This window comes from Lepus europaeus, chromosome 5, assembly GCF_033115175.1.
Source record: "Lepus europaeus isolate LE1 chromosome 5, mLepTim1.pri, whole genome shotgun sequence".
Lineage (NCBI taxonomy): Eukaryota > Metazoa > Chordata > Mammalia > Lagomorpha > Leporidae > Lepus > Lepus europaeus.
In genome coordinates this window covers 3,607,151-3,627,784 of record NC_084831.1, presented here as the reverse complement: position 1 = coordinate 3,627,784, position 20,634 = coordinate 3,607,151, and the positions used below count along the sequence as shown (strand labels likewise).

The following is a 20,634-nucleotide window of genomic DNA, read 5'->3' as shown; positions in this document are numbered from 1 at the left end:
GGTGTCAGGAGGGTGCAGACAGGATGGGGGGGTTCCCATCCACCCTGGTGGTGTCAGGAGGGTGCAGACAAGATGGTGGGGCTCCCATCCACCCTGGTGGTGTCAGGAGGGTGCAGACAAGATGGTGGGGCTCCCATCCTCCCTGCTGGTCCTCCAAGGGTGCCGACAGGATGGGGGGGCTCCCATCCGCCCTGCTGGTCCTCCAAGGGTGCTGACAGGATGGGGGGGTTCCCATCCACCCTGGTGGTGTCAGGAGGGTGCAGACAGGATGGTGGGGCTCCCATCCGCCCTGCTGGTCCTCCAAGGGTGCTGACAGGATGGGGGGGTTCCCATCCACCCTGGTGGTACAGGAGGGTGCAGACAGGATGGGGGGGCTCCCATCCGCCCTGGTGGTCCTCCAAGGGTGCCGACAGGACGGGCTGGACCTGGCACTTGGGGAGGATCATGCTGGGAACGCTTCTCACACCCGCAGGGCACAGGTGCAGCTTGGGCAGGGCTGGGAGCAGAACTCGCGTGGGTTTTGCCTTTCCCAGGCCCTTCACGAAACAGATCTGAAGCAGCTCCTGACCTGCACAGGGAGATCAAGGCTGTGGTGCTGGTACCGGCTGCCCGGCAGCCATCGGTCAGGAAGTGAGGGGTGGCTGGGGTGCTCTGGGCGTGAAACAGGAGAGTGCGTAGGAGTTTGGTGGAGCAGGTTGAGCTGCCACTCAGACACCTGTTCCACACACCAGGTGCCTGGGTTCGAGTTCTGGCTCCGCTCTCTGTTCCAGCTTCCTGCCCGGGCAGCAGGTGATGGCTCAGCCACTTGGATCCCTGCCACCCACATGGGAGACCTGAATTGTGTTCCTAGTACCTGGCTTTGGCCTAGGGATCTCTGTCTCTACCTTTCAAATAGTTTTTTTTTTTTTTTTTTTTTTTTTTTTTTTTTTTTTTTTTCCTGTAGAGGGATTTAGCATTAGGTAAGGAGGATGGATGGCCTTCAGGAATTTTTAAAGATTTATTTTATTCATTTGAAAGAGTTACAAGCCAGCGCCGCAGCTCAATAGGCTAATCCTCCTCCTGCAGCGCCGGCACACCAGGTTCTAGTCCCGATCGGGCGCCGGATTCTGTCCCGGTTGCCCCTCTTCCAGGCCAGCTCTCTGCTGTGGCCCGGGAGGGCAGTGGAGGATGGCCCAAGTCCTTGGGCCCTGCACCCGCATGGGAGACCAGGAGAAGCACCTGTATCAGTGCAGTGCCCTGGCTGCAGCACGCCGGCCGCGGTGGCCATTGGAGGGTGAACTAACGGTAAAAGGAAGACCTTTCTCTCTGTCTCTCTCTCTCTCACTGTCCACTCTGCCTGTCAAAAAAAAAAAAAAAAAAGTTACAGAGAGAGGTAGAGAAATCTTCCATCTGCTGGTCCACTCCCCAGATGGCTGCAATGGCCGGAGCTGCACCAATCCGAAGCCAGGAGCCAGGAGCTTCCTCCAGGCCTCCCACATGGGTACAGGGGCCCAAGGACTTGGGTTATCCTCCACTGCTATCTCAGGCCATAGCAGGGAGCTGGATCGGAAGAGGAGCAGCCGGGACTCAAACTGGTGCCCATATGGGATGCTGGCGCTTCAGGCCGGGACTTTAATCTGCTGCGCCACAGCGCCGGCCCCTATTGTTGTTTCTTTTAAGATTAATTGATTTATTTGAAAAGCATAGTTTACGGAGAGAGGAGAGAGATCTTCCATTTTGCTGGTTCACTCCCCAAATGGCCACCATGGTCAGGGCTGGGCCAGGCCAAGCTCAGGAGCCTAGAACTCCCTCTAGGTCTCCTGTGTGGGTTCGGGGGCCCAATCACTTGGGTCATCTTCCACTGCCTTACTAGGCACATTAGCCAGAAGCTGGATTGGAAGTGGAGGAACCAGGACCCAAACTGGCACTCCTGTGGGACGCGGGAGTCACTGGCAGTGGCTGAACCACTGTGCCACACCAGCACCCACCACCCCGCTTTTTTTTTTTTTTTTTTTTTTTTGACAGGCAGAGTTAGATAGTGAGACAGAGAAAAGTCTTCCTTCCATTGGTTCAACCCCCAAATGGCCGCTACAGCCAACGCACTGTGCTGATCTGAAGCCAGGAGCCAGATGCTTCCTCCTGGTCTCCCACGCAGGTGCAGGGCCCAAGCACTTGGGCCATCCTCCACTGCACTCCCGAGCCACAGCAGAGAGCTGAACTGGAAGAGCAACTGGGACAGAATCCAGCGCCCCAACCAGGACTAGAACCCGGTGTGCCGGCGCCGCAGGCGAAGGATTAGCCAAGTGAGTTGTGGCGCCGGCCGCCCCACCTTTTTTAAATATATTTATTTGAGAGTGACAGAGGGAGAGACAGAGATCTCCATCCACTAAGTCATTTCTCAAGTGCCCACAACAGCTGGGGCTGGGCCAGGCCAAAACCAGAGCCTGGAGCTCCCTTTGGGTGACCCACATGGGTGGCAGGGATGCAATTACTTGGGCCATCCCCTGCTGCCTCCCCGGGTGCAGTATCAGGAAGCTGGATCAGAAGTGGAGGAGCCAGGCCTCCAAGCCAGGCATTCCGACATCCCAAGTGTTGGCTTAACCTGCAGCACCGGATTCTTGGACAGCGCTGCTTGCTGTCAGGTGGCGGCAGTCTGTCTGCTCTTGACGCCGGTGGCTGCTCTAACAAGCTGTGGCAGAGGATGCCAATGAAAAAGGCCTTTTGGGAGACTTTTGAGCCCCCATACCGTGCTGCCCAGAGAGCCCAGGCCCCAGCCAGCACTGGCACTGCCAGCTTGCCAGGCTCGGAGCGGAGTCCCCGGCCCTCTGCTTGGTGCTCACTGCCCCGTGATGGATGGTGTGCACAGTGGGCTCTCAATCCGGCTGTGCAGCTCCTGCTCTTGTGGATTCCAAGACCAAGGAAATGAAGTCATCGACTCAGGGTCCCAGCGCCAGAAGTCAAGGCGCTGGGAAGAAATTCAAACCAAGGCAATCTGCTCTAGCGCCCGTGTGCTTGCTCCCCACAGCTGTAGAACCCAGCGGCCACCACGGCGCACCCCAGGCCCCCTGGACACGCAGACCAAGCTAGGATCCTCCCAGCGGACAGATCCCTGTGGGAAAGGCCACTAGCCCGGGCCCCTCAAGGCCCCAGGCGTGCTTGGCTGTAGTCCTGAGCAGCCCATGCGGCCACCGTCAAGGGCCCATGCCACTCCATCTTCACCGCTGAGACTTCGCGCTCAATCTTGGCCCTACTAGCTGGCGTCCCCACCCCAGCTCAGAACACAAACCTGGCTGCCCTGCTGGCCAATGCTCCCAGCTCCAGAGTGCAGAAAACGAGGGACAGAGATAGATGTGGAGAACGCCTGGGCCTAGCGGCGTGGCCCCCAGAGTCATCCCACCCGTCACAGCTCAGGTCTCCCGATGAGCTGGGGGTGCCAGCGGAGCCGAGGGTCCAGGAAGCTCTGGGCCCAGCACCACTGAGGGCACAGGTGGGAAAGCAACACTTCACAGCCTCCAGGGTTCAGGGCAACAGACCATCGACAGATCAAGTCCAAAACCACGTGTTTATTGGGTCTGGGGCTGAGTGGGCCTTGGCAGACAGGGTGTGCTACGTATCACAGTCCTCAGGGACGGCTGCTGTGATGATGAGTGACGGTTCCAGGACACCGGGGCCAGCAAAGCCTTCCTCGGCACACAGTCTCTGGCCAGGGAGCTGAGAGGCCAGACCGCCCTGGGCCAGGGACTCCACGATGACCTCAGCCGAAGCCACTTCCAGGTCCGCAGGCGGCTGCAGCGCCACCACCACCATCTTCTCGTCCTCAATGACCAGGTTTCGGAGCTTGCGCTGCCGCGGGTTGTAGTTCTCCACGCGATCGTGGATCTCCATGTGCCTGCGCAGGTGAGCCTGGGGGAGGAGGGGAGGGCGCGCTCAGGCTGGGGGAGGGGCCGCGGGTGGGGGAGGGGACCCGGGGCCTGGCTCACCTGCCGAGTGAACTTGTAGCCACACTCGGTGCACTCGAACTTCCTCACCCCCTTGTGCCGTCTGACGTGCACGCGCAGCTGCTCCACGGCTGCAGGAGGGAAGGGAGCCCCCGTGTGAAGAGGGGGGCGTGGAGGATGGCGCCCTGGGACAGGAAGCCAGGAGCCCCAGGGCACGTGAGGAGACAGGGAACGCAGCAGAGCCTGGGCAGGGGCGTGGGCAGCGAACCCCTGCGCCCCTCGGCCGTGGGCGCTCAGCACGGCCCCAGGTCGTCCTACACTGCACTCACTGCAGTCACAGCGGTTCCCACGTCACCTAACGCATGGGGACACGGAGTCCTGCCGCTAAGAGTGGGCACGGGAAAGCCGCGGGTGCCCCTGACCTCTGCAGAGACCCCCAGCGCGGCTCAGCCCTCGACTCCCCCCAGGGTCGCTCAGGCACCTTTGAAGGTCTTGCCGCAGATCTGGCAGAAGTGGGGCCGGCCCTCCTGGTGGCGACTGGCCACGTGCCGCAGGAGCGGCCCCTTCTCAGTGAAGCGCTGCTCGCAGAACTCGCAGCTGAAGGGCCTCTCGCCGGTGTGGGTGCGGTTGTGCTTGTCCAGGCTGGCTGTGGGGACAAGACAGGGCTCGGGCGCTGCTCTCCAGCCTGGGGCGGGGCGGGGACCGCACGGGGGGGCCGCCTCACCTTGGGTACGGAAGGTCTTGCCACAGAGGTGGCACTGGAAGGGCTTCTCGCCTGTGTGCGTGCGCAGGTGCATGTTGAGATTGGCCTTCTGGGTGAAGGCGTGGCTGCAGAACTCACAGACATACGGCCTCTCGTTCCTGTTCAGGTGGGGACACAGGGCAGAGGCCACACTGAGGGAAGTGTTCTCCTTCACTCTGCTACAGCTGGGGGCCAGCCTGGTGGAAGCAGGGCCAAGGCGGTGCCTGGAAGGGGGTACCACCTCGATCCTGGGGCGCCAGGGAGCAGCAGTCACAGGGAACCAAGAATCTGCCCCGGAGCAGCAGAGCCTGTTGCAGCCTGAAACCCCCTCCCCACCTAATCTGCGGGTCCCACAGCCCTGCTCACCCCAGAAGGGCGGCGGGCACGAGATCTACAGGAGAGGGCTCAGCCGCTGCCTGCCCAGCCCCGCGGGGACCTCTGGAGAGCCCGGCGCCCGTACCTGTGCTTGGCCTTGATGTGCATCTGCAGCCCATTGCGGCTGGAGGCCCGGTGCCCGCACTCCTCGCACACAAACAGCTTCTCCCCACGGTGCTTGAAGGCCTCATGCAGCTGCAGCTCCGTCCGGGACAGGAAGCACTTGGCACAGGTGGGACACTACGGGGCAGGCGGGGCAGGCAAAGGCGCCAGGGCCAGGGTGAGGACCATGACAGCAGCAGCCACACGGCCCCGCCCGTTCTGGACACAGACAGGGCCGCCTCAATCTTGCTTCAATGCCCCATCGGCGTGGGCCCAGCGCCAGCCCTGCCTGGCACTTACCGCATGGGGCTTGGGGGCTCCGTGAAGCTTGATCATGTGACTCTGCAAATCCTTCTTCTGCATGAACTGCTGGGAGCAGGAGGAGCACTGCAAAACAGGCCCAGCGCCCTCAGGAAGGCTGCACCGCCAGCGCCCTGCCGGCCACCGCCACCGAGGAGCTGCTGACTCGAGCAGAGGCCGCACCACCCCCGCCTCTGTGCCCCACTGCCCACGCCATGCCCAGGGGGGTGCGAACCCGCCCTTCATGCAAGGAAAGAGGTGAGGCTGCAGCCAGTGGCCCTACCGCAGGTGTGGGGCACTGGATGGGCAGGCAAGGCAGCGCCTTAACAGCCACCACGGGTGAGAGCCCTGACCCCACCCCTGGCACAGGGTTCAGTGGGAGGCACCCTGAGGCTGTCCCAGCCGGGCCCTGACCTTGTAGGGCATCTCCCCCGTGTGGGACACCATGTGCACCCGCAGCTCCATCCTCCGGCGGAAGGTCTCCTGGCACACGGAGCACGTGAAGACCTGGCGGTGTGAGGGGCAAGCAGGGCCAGCATCAGGAGGGGCCTCCGCCCGCGACGGCAGCCTCTGCTGGGGCTTCCACTCGCTGCTGGCGAGAGTCTGCCTGGGGTGGGGGGGGCTAGGGTGGGAGAGGGCGACACGTAACCCGCCTGCCCTGCCCACTGCTGCCACTGCAGCCCACCAACGCCAGGCCCTTCTCAGACTGGGGCGGGGCAGGGGCTGTGCAGCCTGACCTGCAGTCCCTGGCCTTGGGACCAACAAGCCTCCACAGAGGCCAGGCCGCCTGCCCCCTCCCCACAGGCCCGCAGCGGGGTAGGGAGTGGGCCCAGGCCTTTCCCAGCGCCCACTGGGTGCCCCGTCTCCAAAGCGCAAGACAGAGCTGGGCCAGGAGCCCAGCAGGCAAACCCAAAATGCTTCCCACAAAGTCCCTCCAAAGCTTGTCCCTTCTGCTGCTGGGACCTGTGTCCCCACTGTCCCAGGGCACAGACTTGACAACCTCCAAGGACGCTGCGGCTCCCTCAGGCTTACAGCTCCCTCCTGAGAGTCGCGTGGGGCACTTCCCACTGGTTCAAACACGCAGACCGGGGTGTCCCCACCCACAAGCACCGGGCCAGCTCCGATACCTGTTCCGAGCGGTTCATGCAGTTCCGGGCCTCGTGCTCCAGGAGGTTCTCCTTGCGAAAGTAACACTTCCCACATTTGGGGCACTCGAAGGGCTTCTCCCCAGTGTGTTTCCTGCCAGGAGAAGCCAACAGGAAGTGGGGACTCAGGACCTCCCACAGGACTTCTCCCTCGCCCCTCTGGTTCTGGCCACAGTAAGAAAGACAGGTGTGATGGGGCCGGCCGCGGCTCACCATGTGGGCTGGGTCAGACCCTGGGGAACAGGCAGGGCCAAGCCCAGAACCCTCCAGCACGGAGACTGTCGACAGGACAGTGTGGCCAGAAGCTACAGGTAACACCTGAGTCCTGAGCCAGCCCTAAGCCCCTCCTCTGCCGGCCTCCACAAGCAGCCACGGCGGAGCACCGTGGCAGAGGCCAGCGGGGAGGGCCGGCACGCGGTCCCAGCTCCTGATGACCTGGCTCCAGCGCTGCCACCTAACAGCCAGGGCATCTCCCGGGCTGCTCCAGGTGTCGCCTCCCACCTGGCCTCCATGCTCCAGGCCTGCTTCCCCGCAGTAGCCAGAAAGACTCTTAAATACAAGCCAGACCTCGTCACCTTGTGGCAGATAACTCCTCAGCCCCCCTTCCCGCTCTGAGACAAGCCTGGGGGGCTGCAGACGGCGTGAGCGGCCCTCCAGAGCTGCCTGCCCCTTCCCTTGCCGGCCTACTCCACGGCGCCCCCCGGGGCAGGCACTCACCCCCATCCACTCGCTAACCAGCTGCCAACCGCGCTCTGGCTCTTCGCCCTGCCCACGGCTCTCCCCAGCCACACACGCCACTACCTCACTCCTCTACGTCTGCTCCAACCTCACCTTCCCAGCAAGTTTCCCGTCCAGACCGTCACTATTGATTTATTTATTGTCATTAAAACATGTTCACTAACTGTCACACGTGTCTCAAATGTAACAGAGGAAACTGAGGGCAGAGTATCTGGAGATTCTCTATATTGCGATTTTCCTGTAAGTCTAAAAATGTTATGGAAAGAAAACGTATTAAAAAAAGAAGAGGAATGTGCAAGATGGGTGGTGAACAAGGCATGAAGTGTTCCTTCAGGAAAACCCGCCTACTCCCGCTCTAGATACAGAAGTACTACTCGACACCAAACCCTGTTGCTTCCCACAGTCACATAAAGTCACTAAAAAACGCGCGGCAGGAAGACCGAAGGAAGACCTGGTGAAAAACACGTTTCACTGCACTGATTACTGGGGGGACCCCAGACTTTTACAGATCCCACTCTTCAAAGTCCCACAAAGCTGACATCTTGTCATCTACTAAGGAAAAGCCCATCATCTCCAATCTTGCATCACAGACCACCATTATTTAAAAGCGCTGCCTGACCCCACCCTCACCTGCCCATCCCCGGGCTCCACTCCATGTCTTTCCCCACGGCACCTCTCGACTCCTCTGTGAGGTTTGCCTTGGCATCCCTCTGTGCAAGGCCAACGCCGAGAGGGACTCTGCGTAGCGGCCTGGTCAGCTCCCAGGCACTGAGCTGACAGCCCATGTGTGGACCGCGAGAGCTTCTACAACCTGCCAGAGCCCAGGGCTTCTCTCCCCATGACACCAACCTTCAGCGTCCCCCAGGACAGCGACCTCAGGAGGTCATCACTTCCTGCCAGTCCTCGAGACCCAGTTAGCAACCCAAAATCCTCCGCCTGGAGCGTCCAGTTGGAAAACAGACTGGCCCAGGCTCCGCTCACACGCAGGCACCCAAAGACCCCACTGGCAGCAGCTGCCCCAAGCAAGGCGCACAGCCCCAGCTCCAGCAGATGCCTAGTGGCTTTGTAAGGCGTCCTACTGAGAGGCGTGTGACCCACCCTGGCTCAGCAAGAAACGCAGTGGGGACCGGCGACGCCCTGGGCTTGGAAGCGGCAGGGCTGGAAGGTCTGTCACTCGCTGCCATCCCCAGGGGCCTCGCAGACTCCGGACCGCTCGGCGATGATGCAAATGCTTGGTGTCTGTATGACAGACGCCATAGCCTGGGAGCCGCGCGCTACTGAGCACTGGAGAGGTGGCTAGTACATCCAAAAAACTGAACCGTTCATCTAATTTTAACAAATCTGAAGTCAAAACTGCCCCGGGGGCTCCTGGGTCCCCTCGTGGACGCTGCAGCTTTAGGCCTTTTAGGTCTTTTCGCTGCCCTGAGGCGCCTGAGTGATCTCCCCAGAAATACAGGAAGCTCCAAACCCGAGATCTGCACCCTGGCCCACCCGGGCTGCTAAGCTTAAGTACCTAGGCTGGGGCCTCACTGGAGCACAGGGGCCACAGGCTCCTCTCAGGCCCTCGGCACAGCCAACTGGAGGCCAAGGCCCATGGCTGACAAGGTGTCCACAGCCCCTCTCCAGCCAGAGGACCCAGGAGGGGGAGGAAGACGGAGCTGACTCAAAGCTGGGTGCTCACTCCCAGATGACCAACGCCAGGCCCGATGTGGGGCTGAGATGGAGCCCCCAACCCTCACACAGCCCGGAAGTGGGGAGCTCAAGACCCCTCCCGCACTGGGAGAGTGGGAGACGGGAAGGGAGCACAGCAGCGGGACGCGTACCTGTTGTGCACCTTCAGGTAGTACTTGCTGAGGAACTTCTTATGGCACGTGGGGCACTCGACCGGCGCCGCCGCACCTTTCCTGTTGCCAGCAGGCTCCACCGCTAGGGAGTCGGTGCCCAGGGCTGGCTCGGCGGCACAGGGCTTTCCGAGTTCACTGGACTTCCTCCTGGTCAGCACGGGCTCAGCCTCAGAAACGTAGTCGCCATCACCATCGTCCTCGACTTGAACCACCACTTCCCACTAGAGCAGAAGAGGTAGTGGGGGTGGGGTGGGGTTCACCTAGTTAACGAGCAGGGCTGTGGGGACCAGCTCCAATTCCACCCCGAGCCCCCACCTGGGCACGTCCCTCATCAGTAACTCCCCTGCAGGGTCCCAGGGCAGACAGCACCTGCGCCATGGGTTTGGAGGGCAGGGCTCCACTGTGGGGAACCGGAAGCCTGGCTGGACTTCACCCCCCTGGGGAAACACTGGGAACCCGGGTGCCGCCCACTCCAACCCCCGTAAGCTGCAACCAGGGAAGGTCAGCTGAAGCCAGCAGCTGCCCACGTCTACAGAAAGCCTCCTGTCAACCCCTTAACCGTATCCAACTCAGGGGTCCAGGTCACCTCCAGAAGTGTCGGTCTTTCGCCCCATGCCTGCCTCCCTGGGCACAGTACCTCATTACTCTCGCCCTGCAGCTGGCCACCTTCTGCCTCAAAGGGCCTAGGGGGCACTCTGCAGTCCTCGGGCAGCTTGTCCTCCGGGACACCAGGGTTCAAGGCCTGCTTGAATTTCCCACGGAGGAAAGAGGGGCTGTCACTCTGAGCAGGGGGGTGGAGCTGGGGTGTCTGGGGGCTGTGACTGCCTCCGGGCTCTTGCTCCCTGGGGACTAGGCCCAGCGTCCTGGAAATGTCCTCTTCCTGCAAGCCCGCTGGCTCCTGAAGACGGGCAGCGGGCCTCCCCAGCCCACTCTGGCCGCCCGGCGCCTGTCCCACCGCAGTCTTGGGCTTGAAGCTCTGGCACAGCTCCACGGCCTCCGGCACTCGCAACTCCCGGGCTGCCAGCAGCACCTGATCGCGGTTTCCCGAGGTGAGAGCGAGGTGACCCGTGTAGAAGAAGTCCAGCAGGAGACCAAAGATCTCCGCGAAGCCGGCAGGGAGGACGACGCTGCCCCCCGGGCCGTCGCCGTAGAGGCTCTGGAAGAAGTGGCTGCAGCAGGCGAGGACGCTCCAGTGCGCCTTGAACACCAGGCCCCCGACGTCCAGGGTGGCGTCGCAGTACTGGCCTTTCTCCCGCTGCTTGTTCAGCTCCTGCAGAACCCTCACGCTGTGCTGCACGAAGGAGCCGTCCATGGTCTGGGGTGGGGGTGGGGGGGAGGCACGAGCGAAGCCCGTGGTCAGAGGAGGGGGGAGGTCGGATTTTCCTCAACCACCCTTATCAGAACCAGGGCACGGAGATGAGCGGGCTGCCAGCCTCCCGAGCAGGGGGCACGGTGTGCAGGGGGTCGGGGCACAGGCGGACCAGCTGCGGGGAGAGCGCGAGGCAGGACAGGGTCAGGAAGGGGGCCGCTGGGAGGAAGCAAACTCGGGGCGAGCGGAGGCGCGGGGTGAACGCGAACTCATCAGCAGGACAAGCAGCACGACCCTGGCCGGAGGGACCGGCGGCGCACCGGTCCGCGGAGCCCTCGCCCACAGTCCCGGGGGCGAGGCAAGAAGACCGCCGCGCCCACACGCCTGTCAACGCGGCAGCCCCTCCCCCCGCGCCCCGCGCCCTCCTCACCCAGGGCCGCTACTCCCCGCGCCGCCCTCACAGGCCCGGCGACACGACGCCTCCACAGCCCACGGACCAATTGCCCAGGCTGTACGTGCCCCGGCCCACACCGCGCGGAGACGCCGCCGCCGCCGCCGTCGTCGCGCCGGACGTGACGTCAGGACGCGCCGGCCTTGCAGCTCCGGCCCCTGGGGGCGGGACCCCACTCGGAAAACCGCCAATGGGAATCAGGAGGGGGTGGGGCCTAGCCCAGCTCTTGTCTCCGAGGCCGCGCACACCCTCCGCGGTTGCCTAGCAACGCCAAGCTGGGCGGCCGGCTGGGCTCCAGCGTCCGATGGGCAGACAGGAAGTGAGCCGGCACGCCAAGCACGCGTTTCACCTCTTTATTGGCAGCTTGGAGCCCGGGCTGGGCTCTGCCGTGCGCTCACACATCCCAAGCCAAGACCGAGTTGCCCCCACGGCCTCCCGGACGCCCCCGGCCCTCCGCAGTCCGCTGGACCCTTCGCCCCTCGGGGTCAGGGAGGCTGGCAGTCCGCTCGGCTCAGCTTGGCCCCGCCTGGCCCACGGCTCAGCTGGAACCGCAGCGCCTCGTGTAGTCCTGGATGGAGGCCTGGAAGTGCTCGGTGCTGTTGAGGTCTGGGCGGCAGAGGACCACGTAGCACTTGGGGAGGAAGTAACCGCCGAAGAGGCTGCCCAGGCTGCTGAGCCCGGTGAGCACGCTGAGCGCCGACAGGTACTTGCCCTGGAAGACGCTGGCCATGGTGAAGACGATGATCCAGGACACGAAGTTGAGCAGCAGGCTGAAGGTGACGCACTTGGCTTCGTTATAGTTCTCTGGCAGCTCCTTGCCCAGGTAGCTGCAGGCAAAGGCGCAGACGGAGAGGAAGACGTTGTAGGCGAAGGCCAGCATGAAACCCGGGGAGTTGGCCTCTGTACACTCCAGCACCACCAGGTGGGGGTAGCGCTGATAGTTCCTGGTGGGCAGTGGGGTCCACACTGCAAGCCAAATTACACAGAGGAGCAGCTGCACCGCTGAACTGACCAGCACAAACAGGCCAGCACCGTGGTTCCGGACCCAAGTGTGGTAGAACGACGGCACCTTGGTGGAAAACTTGAAGATGATGACCAGCTGGAAGGAGCGAATTGTCAGGCAGGACAGGAAGATGGCCGATCCCAGGAGGAAGGGGGCCCGGCGCAGCACGCAGGCAGGCAGCGTGGGCTCCCCGAAGAAGCCGTAGAGGCTGCAGCTCCCGGCCGCCAGGGAGCCCAGCATGAGGAAGCACAGCCTGCCCCCGGCCGACTTCACGACGGGGGTGTGGAGGTGCCGGGCACACAGGCCGGCGGTCCCCAGCAGCAGCAGCAGCAGCAGCGTGTTGGCCGTCAGAAGCGCCCAAGCGATGGGCTCATGCCAAGTCAGCACCACCACGGCCCGGGGGAAGCAGGTGTGGCTTCCCGGGGGGGCCCACTCTTCTTTGCCACAAGGCTGGCAGCTGTGCAGGTCTGAAAGGGAAGGCAGGGAGGGGATTCGGGATGGGGCAGGGAGGTGGCGCGGGCACGCAGGATGCTGGGTTACCACGGCTGGCGGTGTCCTCAACACGCCTGGGACACAGCCAGCTCTGTGTGGGGCAGGATCCCAGGAGCCCGCACGCCCAAACGTCCCCAGGGAGCGCCTTGTCAGGCGATGGCCCTATCCTCACCCAGTGAGGCTGTGTGACCCCGTGTGGGGCTGGGGGCCTGTGTCTGCCAAGGGCCACTTGGATGTGTAGAACATCATTTGCAGGCCAAACATGATCAAGTTGGGGCTGGTGCTGTGGCACAGTGGGGTGGGGCCATGGCCTGCAGCACAGGCATCCCATGTGGGTACTAGTTCGAGTCCCGGATGCTCCACTTCCAATCCAGCTCTCTGCTGTGGACTGGGAGGGTGGTGGAGGGTGGCCCAAGTCCTTGGGCCCTTGCACTCACCTGGGAGACCCAGAGGAGGCTCCTGGCTCCTGGCTTCAGATTGGCTCAGCTCTGGCTGTTGCGGTTATTTGGGGAGTGAACCAGCAGATGGAGGACCTCTCTCTCTCTCTCTCTCTCTCTCTCTCTCTCTCTCATTCTACCTTGCTCTATAGCTCTTTCAAATAAATTTTTAAAAAATGATCAAGTTACAAATCCACCTGCTATAGATTTATTGAATCTCAGGTTCCCCCTGTGGTTGCCTTGGCAGGGCCTGACCCAGTGGCTTCTCTGAGGTTAACATTGTAATGGGAGCAGCCAGCCTGAGAGAGGGTGTCAGCGTTCTGTCTGCCACACTCACTAGCCAGTCCATCTTCCTGAGCGCCCTCTCCGTGGTTTCCGAGCCCTGACTCTGGGGACAGAAGGGGACATTCAGAGGAAAGGGTGTGGCCCCTGGGGAGGCCAGCTCGGGGCAGAGCCCTCGGCAACCTCGTTTGCTTTCTGACCTCGACCTGGCGTTCCTGGGCTGGGGGCATGCTGACTTGTGTCCCCTGCATTTAGGTCAAACCTTTCAGGTGCACTTGCCTTTGGAACAGGCAACAGAAGGGCCCTTGCACAGCTGGGATGGGAGGACAGGGAGGGAAGTATAGGTGGCTCCATCTGGGCAGAGACGTTGAATTCAGAACGGGACCGCACACACAGGAACTGTGTACCTTGGGCTGAGGTTTCCAGGCGGTTGTGTCTGCTTGCTCAGAATTCAGTCTGGTAGCAGGTGTCTTCCAACCTGTGCCCGACTGGGAGCCCAGTGACCCGACTGTGCACACAGGGACCGAGGGAGGTCCTTCCGTGCACCGTGCGGACCCCAGGGAAGTCACGCCCCTCCCCCCCCACTGGCTCACTCACCGCTCCTGTTGAGGAAAGTCCCGGCCTCGCAGGGCACACACTGGAAGCAGCAGTGGTGAACGCTCACAACCACGCGCTGGTGCCCGTCCAGGCAGTCGCTGGAGCACACGGACTGAGGCACCTGGAAGAAGCCACAGGTGTTCTGCGACCCTCAAAGGAGCCCAGAGTTGCTGTGCATGTGCGCTGGGGGCTCAGGGGCAGGGCAGAGCCCCTGGCTGTGAGCCAGGGCCCACCTGGCACCTGTCTGCTAGCCCATGGCGCTAGCCTTCCTGCTCCCCGGGCGTGACTGGGTATGGGGATGTTGGCTTGGTACCTGGAGTGCCCTCCCGCTCTGTGCAGGCTCTGTCAGCATCACCTCCAGGTCCCAGGCTGCCCATAGGTCAGTTGCCTGCCGGGGCTGCCGTTGTGGTGCAGTGGGGTAAGCTGCCTCCTCCAATGTCAACATTTTTTTTTTTTTTTTGACAGGCAGAGTTAGACAGTGAGAGAGAGAGCAACAGACAGAAAGGTCTTCCTTCCATTGGTTCACCCCCTAAATGGCCACTACAGCCAGCGCACTGCGCCAATCCGAAGCCAAGAGCCAGGTGTTTATCCTGGTCTCCCATGCGGGTGCAGGGCCCAAGCACTTGGGCCATCCTCCACTGTCTTCCCAGGCCACAGCAGAGAGCTGGCCTGGAAGAAGAGCAACCAGGACAGAATCCGGCGCCCCGACCGGGACTAGAACCCAGGGTGCCAGCGCCGCAGGCGGAGGGTTAGCCTAATGAGCCACGGCACCGGCCCAATGTCAACATTTCATATGAGTGCTAGTTTGAGTCCCGGCTGCTCCACTTCCCATCTAGCTCCCTGATAATGTGCCTGGGAAAGCAGCAGAAGACGGCCTAAGTCCTTGGGCCCCTGCCACCCAAGTGAGAGACCTGGAAAAAGCTCCTGGCTCCTGGCTTTGGCCTGGCCCAGTCCTGGCTGTTGTGGCCATTTGTGGAATGAACCAGTGAGTGAAAGATATCTCTCTGTATCACTACCTTCCAGATAAATAAATAAATAAATTTAAAAATAAAAGTCACCTGCTGAGTGACCACACCCTCGTTACCTTGTTGTCCTTTGTATCCCACTGGATTTTGGTCTTATTTATGTCCAGATGAACCGGAGAGCGCAGGGAGGAGCCAATGACCCTGAAGGTCCACTCGGGCCCACTCCAGTCCCAAGCAATGACGTCATAGCCACCGAGGGGGTCCCCGACGTCAGTAAACATCACCCTGTCCTCATGCAGAAGGAAATTCACCTTGCGGATCTGCTCCAGAAGCTGAAACAAGCAGGCGTCTTGGAAACCCAGATCCAGAGAGCCCAGGAAACAAGTGCCTGGGGCGCTCCCAGGCTTCCACCCTGAGTGCCTGCCGCCCACCCACACGGTCCGGCCCCTTCCTCAGAGCCCTGTCCCCTTGACCTGCCCGCCCAGCCCCCCAAGAGGAGACCTCTTTGCAAAGACTCGTAGCCCTTTCTGCTTCTGGTGCATGGTAGGCAGGAGAAAGTAAGGTTCAGAGAAAAGGATTTATCCAAGAGAAGAGACCAGCGCTCCCTCCCATCGCTGTCGTCCTTCCCGGCACCCAGCACGGCCCCTCTGCTTGCCTCAGGACTGGCCGTTCTCCCAGGACAGGGTGCCTGGGGCTGGACTCTCTTACCTGCCAGGGGTAGAACTGGCGCTTGGAACAGGCTCCGGAGGCGCAGCCCAGGAGCTGGTGGAGGCCATGGGCCACGGCATACACTGCCTGGTACGCGTTGTAGGCCGCACTCATGGAGAAGGCTCCGAGCGCGGGCGTCGTGTGTTCTGTGAAGGCCTGGCAGTCTTGGCAGAGCTGATTGGCGCTGCACCAGGACCCCCGCAGGCAAGGCCTGGGGGCCACCTTGTGTGCCCGGGCGTAGGCCTCCTCAAACTCCCGCAGACCAGGGACAAGTCTCTGCTGGATCGCCACGCCCAGCACCATGCCGATGCCCCGGATCCCGGGCACACTGGTGATGTGCGTGGAGATGGCCCAGTCCCCCGAGGCGATCCACACCTTGCCGGTCAGCTTGGCCAGCACCACGGACTTGAAGAATACCCAGGCCACATGCCGGTTGCTGAAAACAACCACGACTGTGGTGTTGGATTGGACCAGGTGGTCCAGGATGCTCTGCACCCTCTCGTCGCCCACCTGGGCAGAGGAAGGCACCATGGCCTTGTGGGCAATGCAGATGCCCCGGGGCGTGGCCAGCTCCTGCAGCGCCTGCACCCCCCGGAGTCCATAGCTGTCGTCGCTGCTGACCAGTGAGATCCAGACCCACTGGAAACTCTGTATGATCTCCACCATGATCTCCACCTGGTGCTTGTCGCTGGGGATGGTGCGCAGGAATGAGGGGTACTGCCGTCTCACGCTGAGCATCGTGCTGCTGGCCTCGTAGCTGATCTGTGGGGGTCCCAGCCAGCCAGTTCAGCAGCGGCAGCCTGAACTCAAGGTCGTCCCCTCCTCAAGCTCCCATTCTGGGCCCTGTGCTAGGTGTGGAGTCCCGGGGAGGGGGGAGACCAGGAAAGCAGTGCCCAGATCACAGAGAACCGTGCAGGCCCTGGGGAGGCTGTTGGGAAAGTGGGACGCACCTGCTGGACGTGGTGTGTGTGTGTGTCGGGGGGTCATGCAGTCTAAGCACACGGAACAAAGCCTGCTCCAGGGCAGTGGTGGAAGTGTGTGTGTGGGTGCCTCCAGGGACGCGGGCTCAGCTGCAGTTCTTTTGCAAGGAAGAGAGGGGAGCATTGGCAGGGCGGGGCAGAAGGGCTCAGCTCTCCAGCTAAGGGTCCTGGACTTCAACCTGTACGCCACGAGAGGCCCCTGGCTACTGAGAGGAGCACACGGGAGGAGGGCGATGGGAGCGAGAAGGGAGGACTCTCTGGAGAAGTCCCTCGGGGAAGGTAGCAGAGAGAGTGAGCGTAGTGCAGAGAGCAGGGGGGTCTGGAAGGGGCAGTGGGACCCCAGCCCGCGTACAGGCCAAGGAGGAGCCACCTGGGAGGGAGCCAGGCCAGAGGGATCGGGAGGGACGTGCACCTCTGAGGCAGGGGGCGTGGCAGGCAGGCAAGGTGGGGGAGACACAGAAGAGCTGGTGGGGTGGGGAGCGGAGTGTCCAGTCCTTAGCCAAGGAGGTGGAGCCCTTGGGTTGCCTAGGCAGAGGGTGTGAAGTTCAATGGCAGTTGTTCCAAAGGGGAGTGGCCTTTCCCATGAGCCCTGGACCTCTGCAACAGGACTAACGAGCAGTGGTCACCCAGCTGCCCCAGCCAAGGAAGGGACAGCAGCTCCTACCCCCCCACCCCTGCTGGACTGCCCAGAGGGAGTGGCTGAACCGCCAAGGCTGCGGCTTACCAGGGGCACCAGGAAGGGGCCCAGCAAGGCAGCGGCGGTGGTGGCGTGCCTGGTGTTGTCAGGCCCGATCACAGCCACGACCCTGGGGGAGTGGTACTGCAGGTTCTCTTGGATCTCTACGTGGTCTGTGCCTAGCCGGGAGAGCACTCTCAGCGTGGCGTACACGTTGGCAGAGTCGGAGCACACGTCATACAGCTCATACCCCAGTGTGACGTTGGGCAGCAGGGTCGTGGAGTTGTTTATCTCCTCGATGCCGAACCGGATGGCCTGGAAGAGGTGGTAGCCATGGCCATTGAAGCTGTCAGGCCTGTGGGGAAAAACGAGCCAGGAGCTGAGGTGGACGCAGCCCTGATGAGCCCTGAGACCCTCTGGCTACCTAGCATCCCGGGCCCGCTGGGTCATCTGTCCCCAAACAATCATGACCTCAACACGGCCCCGCAGAACAACACAGTCCCAGGAGGGAGAGACAGGAAACAGGCTGCAGAGAGGCCACACAGCGCGTTCCCCCTGCACTTGGGCATCGAAGCAGAGAAACCTATGCCATCAGCCAGGGTTCTCCAGGGGAACAACAGGACCCACGCAGACATGGGAGGGCCCTGCAGAAAGCTGGGGGGGGGGGGGGAACAGAGTAGAAACAGCTGCTTTCGGTGCAAAACCATTTAAAGTCCACACATAGTTTTATTATTATTGTTATTATGTGCATTTCCCACAAACCTTTTGGAGACTGCTGGTGTCTATATATAGAGAGAGGTTTGTCTGAAGGAACTGGCTCGGCTGGCGGGATGCCAGGGGCTGGCAACTCTGAGACCCGCAGGGCCAGCCAGCGGGCCGGGCATTCTGGCAAGAGCTGCCGTCACGTTCTTATTTATTTATTTATTTATTTATTTTGACAGGCAGAGTGGACAGTGAGAGAGAGACAGAGAGAAAGGTCTTCCTTTTGCCGTTGGTTCACCCTCCAATGGCCGCCGCGGTAGCGCGCTGTGGCCGGCGCACCGCGCTGATCCGATGGCAGGAGCCAGGTGCTTCTCCTGGTCTCCCATGGGGTGCAGGGCCCAAGCACTTGGGCCATCCTCCACTGCACTCCCTGGCCACAGCAGAGAGCTGGCCTGGAAGAGGGGCAACCGGGACAGGATCGGTGCCCCAACCGGGGCTAGAACCCGGTGTGCCGGCGCCGCAAGGCGGAGGATTAGCCTAGTGAGCCGCGGCGCCAGCCGTTATTTATTTATTTGAAAGGCAGAGTTACGGAGAGGCACAAGCAGAGGGACAGCGCGTGCAAGAGGTCTTCCATCCTCTGGTTCACTCCCCAGATGGCCACAGTGATCACAGCTGGGCCCATCCGAAGCTGGATGAGAGGTGGAGCAGCCAGGACTTGAACCGGCACCCATATGGGATGCGGGCACTGCAGGCAGCCTCATCCGCTGAGCCACAGCGCCAGCCCCCGAGCCCCGGGTTTCTTTTCCCAGACTCCTATCTCTAGCCCTCTGGACTGGTCCCAGATTTCTGGAACATTCCTCCTGGGTGTGTTTCATGAGTAAGGACATCCTGCAGCCAAGCCCTGACAGCATCCTCAGGCCTCCCGAACTCCTCTACGCAGTCTATAAGCAACAGTCTTCTTTATTTCTTTTTTTTTTTTAAGATTTATTATCCTTTATGTATAAATTATACATTTATTATGTATTTATTTGAAAGCCAGAGTTACACAGAGAGAGGAGAGAGAGAGAGAGAGGTGTCTTTCATCGCTGGTTCACCCCACAATTGGCTGCAACGGCTGGAGTTGCATCGATTCAAAGCCAGGAGCCAGGAGCTTCTTCCGGGTCTCCCACGCAGGGGTCCAAGGACTTGGGCCATCTTCTACTGCTTTCCCAGGCCATAGCAGAGAGCTGTATCGGAAGTGGAGCAGCCGGGTCATGAACCGGCGCCCATATGGGATGCCAGCTCTGCAGGCCAGGGCGTTAACCCACTGCTCCACAGCACCGGCCCCAGCAACAGTTTTCTTAAACAGCAAGGGGCCAGCACTGTGGAGTAGTAGGAGGAGCCTCTGCCATGAGGCTCCAGCATCCCACATGGGCACTAGTTCGAGTCCCCACTGCTCCACTTCTGATCCAGCTCTCTGCTATGGCCTAGAAAAGCAATGGACGACGGCCCAGGTCCTTGGGCCCCTGCACCCGCGTGGGAGACCCGGAAGCTCCCGGCTCTTGGCTTCAGAAACACCATTGCGGCCATCTGGGGAGTGAACCGGCGGATGGGAGACCTCTCTCTGTCTCTCCCTCTCTGTAACTCTGCCTCTCAAATCACTGCCCAGACCCCTGACTTCCTAACTTTGCTCAATTCCTGAGGCATCAACTGCTGCTTTTCCTTTTTTTAAAGATTTATTTAAAAGGCAGAGTGACAGGAAGAGAGAGGGGGACGGAGGGATCTTCCACCTGCTGGATCATTCCCCAAATGACCACAGCGGCCAGGGCTGGGCTGGACCAAAGCAGGAGCCTGGGGCCATCTCCCACTCTTTCCCAAATTCATTAGCAGGAAGCTGGGTCCAAACCAGAGCAGCTGGGACTTGAGCGGGCGCTCGGATATGGGATGCCGGGGGTCCGTAACCCGCCATGCCTCAATGCCGGCCCCCACATCTGCCTTTTTGGCTCCTCGGAGAACCATACCGGCCAGGGGACGGCCCTGCTGAGCCCTCACTCACCGATCGCAGAGGGTCACCTCGGGTCTGTGTCTCACGTGCTGAAGGTCACCGTGGAGAGGAAGCAGGCCTGCAAGGAGGTAATCCCCAGGGAGGCTGAATTCGGGGGAGGACTCGGTCTCATGGCAGCTGAGCGCCCAGGCCACGGAGAGCTGCAGGCCCAGCAGGTGAGCTGCACCGCGCAGCATGCCGGCCAGGTGCCCAGCATGGCCACCCAGTGCCCTTTAAATAGAACGGACGGGTTGGGACTGGGGCCCAGTTGCAGAGGCCAGGCTGCCGGCCCTGGCCTTCCGGGCCTGTGGTCCCACTCAGGAACTGGGCAAGGCCCAGGCGTGGATGCAAACCAGGGGGCAGCCCGTGACCCCTCCTCTGCACGGCTGTGGGTTCTGTCCTAGCTCCGGTGCCTCCGGCTTCACCTGGCTTCGGGGAGGGCTCCCTGGCCTCTTGGGGGGGGGTTTAGGGGTGCGGAGATGCTACCAGGGGCCTGCAGGTTTAGAACCTTTTACCGGGCCTCGGCTAACCGAATGCGACCGGAGTCCTGGGCTTCCTGACCCCACCCGCAGGTGAAGCCTCATCCCGGAGCCCCATAGTCCCTGGCCCAAAGGCATGCAAACCACAGGCATGCAAATGGCTCCGTTTTGTTTAAAATGCCAATCCTGGGGCTTTCTTTGCAGGGAGGTAAAAAAAAAAAAAAAATCCCTGGTGGATTTCCGGCGAGGAGGCCGCCGGCTGGGCCTCAGGGTTCCGCCTTCCCGCAGCCAGCCCGGGTGCGTGCGCGCCGAACTTTTGCATAACGTAGATGGAGGGCTCCGCGGGACGGCGGGCCCTGTCCTGCGC

At 61.7% G+C, this 20,634-nt stretch overlaps 2 protein-coding genes across 2 annotated transcripts; both read right to left on the bottom strand.

Annotated features, from left to right (window-relative positions):
• Window positions 1–3,507: 3,507 nt before the first annotated feature.
• ZBTB48 (zinc finger and BTB domain containing 48) lies at window positions 3,508–10,993 on the bottom strand. Its single transcript, XM_062190356.1, has 11 exons — window positions 10,903–10,993; window positions 9,801–10,478; window positions 9,143–9,384; window positions 6,564–6,675; window positions 5,851–5,943; window positions 5,437–5,523; window positions 5,120–5,274; window positions 4,642–4,778; window positions 4,399–4,563; window positions 3,960–4,048; window positions 3,508–3,882 (listed from the first exon to the last, which is right to left on the bottom strand). Exons 2-11 carry the CDS (start codon window positions 10,473–10,475, stop codon window positions 3,586–3,588), a joined length of 2,052 nt encoding a protein of 683 aa, XP_062046340.1. The 5' UTR covers window positions 10,476–10,478; window positions 10,903–10,993; the 3' UTR covers window positions 3,508–3,585.
• Window positions 10,994–11,275: 282 nt separating this feature from the next.
• TAS1R1 (taste 1 receptor member 1) lies at window positions 11,276–20,521 on the bottom strand. The gene is made up of 6 exons (XM_062190355.1): window positions 19,801–20,521; window positions 17,112–17,418; window positions 15,408–16,169; window positions 14,819–15,031; window positions 13,735–13,855; window positions 11,276–12,393 (listed from the first exon to the last, which is right to left on the bottom strand). Exons 1-6 carry the CDS (start codon window positions 19,983–19,985, stop codon window positions 11,462–11,464), a joined length of 2,520 nt encoding a protein of 839 aa, XP_062046339.1. The 5' UTR covers window positions 19,986–20,521; the 3' UTR covers window positions 11,276–11,461.
• Window positions 20,522–20,634: the final 113 nt, after the last annotated feature.

Bases quoted from the DNA above. Each gene is read 5' to 3' on its own strand.
- TAS1R1 (XM_062190355.1), bottom strand. From the start codon at position 19,985: ATGCTGCGCGGTGCAGCTCACCTGCTGGGCCTGCAGCTCTCCGTGGCC. The intron at 15,032-15,407 runs GTAAGAGAGTCC...TGCTTGTTTCAG, and splicing joins GCCAGTTCTACCCCTGGCAG to CTTCTGGAGCAGATCCGCAA. The intron at 12,394-13,734 runs GTGAGTGAGCCA...CTTCCCTTTCAG, and splicing joins GACTTTCCTCAACAGGAGCG to ACCTGCACAGCTGCCAGCCT.
- ZBTB48 (XM_062190356.1), bottom strand. From the start codon at position 10,475: ATGGACGGCTCCTTCGTGCAGCACAGCGTGAGGGTTCTGCAGGAGCTG. The intron at 5,944-6,563 runs GTATCGGAGCTG...TCACACCGCCAG, and splicing joins GCATGAACCGCTCGGAACAG to GTCTTCACGTGCTCCGTGTG. The intron at 3,883-3,959 runs GTGAGCCAGGCC...CTCCTCCCCCAG, and splicing joins GCTACAAGTTCACTCGGCAG to GCTCACCTGCGCAGGCACAT.